This window comes from Ailuropoda melanoleuca, chromosome 8 (assembly GCF_002007445.2).
Source record: "Ailuropoda melanoleuca isolate Jingjing chromosome 8, ASM200744v2, whole genome shotgun sequence".
NCBI lineage: Eukaryota > Metazoa > Chordata > Mammalia > Carnivora > Ursidae > Ailuropoda > Ailuropoda melanoleuca.
The window spans coordinates 58,186,744-58,192,072 of NC_048225.1; the positions used below are offsets into that span (position 1 = coordinate 58,186,744).

Consider the following 5,329-nt stretch of genomic DNA (forward strand, 5'->3'; position numbering starts at 1 on the left):
CATCATAAAGTTTCAAAAGCAAGATGAATAAGTTCTAGAGGTCTGCTGTACAACATTGTACGTACAGTCAACAAAATGTATAGTTAAAATGTTTTAATAGGATAACTTCATGTGAATGATTTTTACTTCAATAAAAGACAACTAAAAAAAGAAACAAACATGAATTTTCTACATTCAAATCCCAGATCTCTACCTAAAATCTCTGTAGCCTATGACAAATTAATGAACCTATCCAAGTTTCAGTCACCTTAAAAATAAAATGCAGTGAATAATGACTATCTGCAGAATTGATTCAAAATTGGAGATAATGCATGTAAGGCATCCAGGATAAATTAATTCCTAGTTGTGTCTAAATAAGTGATACTTAATCTTGTTATGGAGGGAGCTAGAGAGAGAAATATGTATGTATGTGGAAGTTTCTTGCAATATAATCAGAAGAAATTGACTGAACACAAGAATAATCATTGAAAGTTGGTCTACAAGAAATTATTCTCATCTTGAATCTTCTTCATTCAGAGTAGTGGGAATTCTTTTTTTTCCTTTCTTAGACTGAAACCACTAATGCCTGAATTCCATGTATTAGCATAATTTGGTTTATTCTGTCATTTTGCTGGAGTACATAGTCAAATAACTTTGTAAGAAAAGTTGCTATGCAGATCTCCTTTCTTCATTTTTTGCATATCTAAAATAACTTTACCATTCACATATTTGATTGATTAATAAATTGAGAACAGAATTGTAGTCTAATAATTACTTAGTTTCATAAGGAAGAAAATGGCTCTGATCTTCCACCATCAATATTTATTGGTAGGGATCCTTTTCAATTCTGGAAATATGAATTGATTTTTTTAAATTTTAATGTTTGTTTTCCACCTGAATATTTTAAGGGTTTTTACATTATCTTTATCTTCTTTAATTGCACAGTAGTATGTCCAGGTTTGGGTCTATTATGAACAATTTTCTAGGTATTTTGGTATTTCTTGATTATTTCTTAAAAAACAAATTTTTAATTTTGTTATAGGAAATATTATTTTATAGTTGTTTGGAAAAATTCTCCCTTTGCCTGAACAGTTTTCACTCTTGGTGTAAATCCTAAAAGTGAGACTTCTGCCTTCCTGAACAGAACTTCCATATTTCTTTATTATTCTTACATATTATATATTGCCTTGCCTTTTTTCTCCTTCTGTGAGATTTTTGCAACTTTATTTTCTTCCCTTACATATTTTTTCCATCAGTCATTCTTTTCTGTTGTAAAAGTAATTTTCTAATTGTCTGTTTGCCCCTTTTCTATAGAAATCCTTTCATTGTTTTATGGATAAAATACATTATCAGATATCTCTGAAAAGTATTGATGCTGGAAATATTCTCCTGCAAAAAAAATAAGGATGGTGACATTGGACAGATACAGAAGGGAAGGGAATCCTGACCTGTTTGTAAAGTCATATACATTCATACTCAAGGATCATATCAATATTTGTGTAATTACAATAATTTAAATACTGTTTATTAGTTTTCAGTACTGCAACCAAATGATAAATCTATGAATATCTCTAGAATTGTAGCTAGTGGTAATGATCTTAAGAGGAGGAAACTAAGGAGGCACCTGGGTGGCTCAATAGGTTAAGTGTCTGCCTTCGGCTCAGGTCATGATTCCAGGGTCCTGGGATCGAGCCCCACTTTGGGCTCTCTGCTCACCAAGGAGCCTACTTTTCCCTGCTTGTGCTCTCTCACTCTCTCTCAAATAAATAAATAAATAAAATTTTATAAAAAGAACAGGAAATTAAAAATATATCTGATTAACATGAGGTTGGAAGTAGCAGGGAAAGAAGGAAACTACAGACTCACACATTTTATATATATATGTATATGTATATATATATATATGTATATATATGTGTATATATATAATGTATATACATGTACACACTATATGCACACACAGGTACATAAATCACACACACATAAATATATATAAATCACACAGGTGACAGATACTGTAATTGAGTTACAACCCTCATTCTCTATAACAGGGTAGTTTGTAGTCAAATTAAAGTTCAAACATAGCTTGGAATAAAAGAAGAAATCACCAAAAAGAAGAAAAAGAGCCATATACATACACACACAATATTTCTAAGAGGCAATCTCTGGAAAGGAACTAGATAGAAGAGATTTTCAAGACGGAGGTTTTAATTTTTTTTTAATGATTATCTTGTCTGTGTTGTTTGATCATAATCTGTACAAATATACATATTATTGATACTAAATTTAGCAAACCATGGAAAGAAATTGAGTATATATACTTTGTAAGCCATGGACAGACAGCACAGGTGACAAGAAAGAAAACGTTTCAGAGTTTAGAGAGATCAGAGAATGTACTCAAGACATATTATTTTAAATAAATATTTTATTGAACTATAATATGCATGCCAAAAAGAGCACACATCATAAGTGTACAGCTTCATGAAATATCACTAAGTGGACACACCTTGTAATTACCATTCAGGTCAAGAACTAAATCATTGGCTGCACCTCAGAAGCACTCCTCATATCCTGTTCGATCACTACCCACGCTTTCATTCTCAAAGTTAAACATCATCCTCATTTCTACACCAAAAAGTAGTTTTGCCTGCTTGTGAAGTGTATCTAAATGAAGTCACAAAATACATACTATTTGGTCTCTTTCACTCAACATTATATTTGAAATAGAAGACAATTATTTATTTATTGTTTGAATATTGAAGGATATACGTTCTGGGTGTTATGAATATGCTGAAACTTAACATCTTTTGGAAGTTTTCTGATGAAAAGAGGTGTGCACTGCTGGATGTAGAGTTGATAAAGTTGGGGAATAAAGCCGGAGAGAAGAGCCTGGAAAAGAAGAATGAACTCCAAATGGTTTGGCGGGAGAATGCTGAGATAAATAAATTAGCACAGACATTGATGAACATGGCTCATGTTTGCCAGGAATTTAAAATTTTTGAAAAGTTCAACTCTAGTCCTGCTGATCCAACAACTGTCGCCAATGAGTAAGAGTCTTTGAAGAAGGGGCACCTGGGTGGCTCAGTCAATAAAACATCTGCCTTCGGCTCAGGTCATGATCTCAGGATTCTGGGATCAAGCCTTGCATTGGGCTCCCTGCTCAGTGGAGAGCCTGCTTCTCTCTTTCTGTCTGTTGCTCCCCCTGCTTGTGTGCTCGCTCAAATAAAAAAAAAGAGTCTTTGAAGAGCGTGGAATTTCAGGAGAGAAAGTCTTTACTAATGGGCATAGTGGTGCCCTTTAAAAGGAGGCAGAAGAATTAAAGTCCCGCGGAAATATTCCCTGCGGCCAGATACCTGCTTTCGTTTGGAGAGTTCCTTACAGACTTGGTGATCTCAACCTGGCTGAGAGAATTCTAACCTCTCAGAAGACTACTTAAATGTTATGAGAACTGTCTTTTCCCTTAAGCAAGAATCTAATGACACTTTCTCGTATCTGTTTGGTTTTCACCCCATACACAATAGGGTTCATTGTGGGAGGCATGAGCAGATACAGATTAGCCATAATAATGTGTATGTGTGGAGGGATAGTGTGTCCCCCAAACCGGTGAGTAAAGAAGGTGAAGAAGGCTGGGACATAGGTGATGACAATGGCACATATGTGGGCAGTGCATGTGCTGAAGGCCTTCTGCTGGGCATCTGCTGATGAGAGACTCACAACTGCTCGAAGGATCATGGTGTAGGAGATTGTTATGCACAAGATATCAAAGCCCCCAATCAGAAGGGCAACCACTAAACCATAGACAGCATTGATCCTAACATTGCCACAGGATATCTTGGCCACAGACATGTGGTCACAGTAAGTGTGAGGTATGACATTGCCCCTGCAGTATGGCAGGCGCTTGGTGAGGAAAGGGAAAGGGATAACAAGAATCACACCTCTAAGAAAAGTGAGGAGTCCAGCCCTGGCAATGACTGCATTAGTGAGGATGGTGGCATAGCGCAGGGGGTAGCAGATGGCCACATAGCGGTCCAGGGCCATAAGCATGAGCACACCAGACTCCATCCCTGTGAAAGTGTGCACAAAGAACATCTGGGCCAGGCAGGCCTTAAAGTCAATCTCCTTGAGGTTGAACCACAATATGCAGAGGGTGTTGGGAAGAGTGCTGGTGCACATGAGCACATCCGTGAAGGAAAGGAGCGCTAGGAAGATGTACATAGGTCTGTGTAAGGCTTCTTCAGAGTAAATGAGGTACATAAGGCCAAAGTTCCCTGTGATGGCAATGCTGTACATGGTGCACAGGGGGAAGGAGATCCACAAATGCACTTCTTCCAGCCCAGGGATGCCATTTAAGATGAATGAAGCTGGAGTTAGGCTGGTACCATTTAGGAATGACATAACACCTGCCGGAAGTTCATGGTACAGCAGTTACAGAATTGCTCTGTAAGCAGGAAGGAAAAAAAAAAAAGTTTAAGAGAGTAACTGACCAGCAGGATTTTTCTTCCTCATGGTAGATCAATCACTAGATAGGGTCTTTAATGTTGACTATGTGACATATACACTGTTTGGGTCCATGCCTTAAGCATTAGATACTGACAAGATCAGCTGAGTTTAGTGGATGTGCTGGATCTGGATGTGTCTAGGGTTTTTGATTGTCATGGTTTTATTATCATAATTTGCAGTCCATCCTTCAGGCTGAAGTTGGTCACAAACTGACCAACCGGGTGATCAAGGATCGATAAAATATTTACCATGTGCTAAGGGCTCATCATCTTAGTCGGGATACCTATTCCATTCTAAAATGTTAACAATTTTCAATGGTTCTTGTGGGCTCACCTTTCTAAGGTGATCAGTCTTACTAGAGGACTACCCTGACAGTGATTTAAAGGGGTTAATTTTAGCACAAATCTCCCCCTTTTGGTTTGGAAGAAACTTAAATTCAGAAAACTATGAATCATAGAATGATCTTAAAGGTAAAAACATAATAATCTCCTTATTAATATCAAATGGTCACCTATTACTGCTCTTGGATCACTACCGTTGTAAATAGCGGGTGAAGAATCACTGGGAATGCAGTAACTTAGGAGACATTAATGTTGTTTCTAAGGTTAGAGTCTCTTCCAATGGACCCTAGAGTCTAAGCCAATGTGAATGGAGATACTCATTATCTAAAACTAAAACAACTAACATTTCCTTTAGAACATTGTACTTTGTTTTCTCCCAATATCACAATTTCAGGGAGCCATAGAATTAACTATTTCCAAGTCTACATAAGCTCCAAAACTAAGTTTTTCTAGGATAAAGAAGATATTCAATATATTTTTAAAGCACATAGAAAATGACTGGCAAAACA

The 5,329-nt window shown here is 36.7% G+C and overlaps 1 protein-coding gene across 1 annotated transcript; it reads right to left on the reverse strand.

Moving 5' to 3' along the window:
• Window positions 1-3,411: 3,411 nt before the first annotated feature.
• Window positions 3,412-4,374, reverse strand: LOC100476935 (olfactory receptor 52N1). Its single transcript, XM_002930581.3, has one exon. It carries the CDS (start codon window positions 4,372-4,374, stop codon window positions 3,412-3,414), a length of 963 nt encoding a protein of 320 aa, XP_002930627.1.
• Between the last annotated feature and the right edge of the window lie 955 nt (window positions 4,375-5,329).

Coding starts and splice junctions, on each gene's coding strand:
- LOC100476935 (XM_002930581.3), bottom strand. CDS start 4,374: ATGTCATTCCTAAATGGTACCAGCCTAACTCCAGCTTCATTCATCTTA.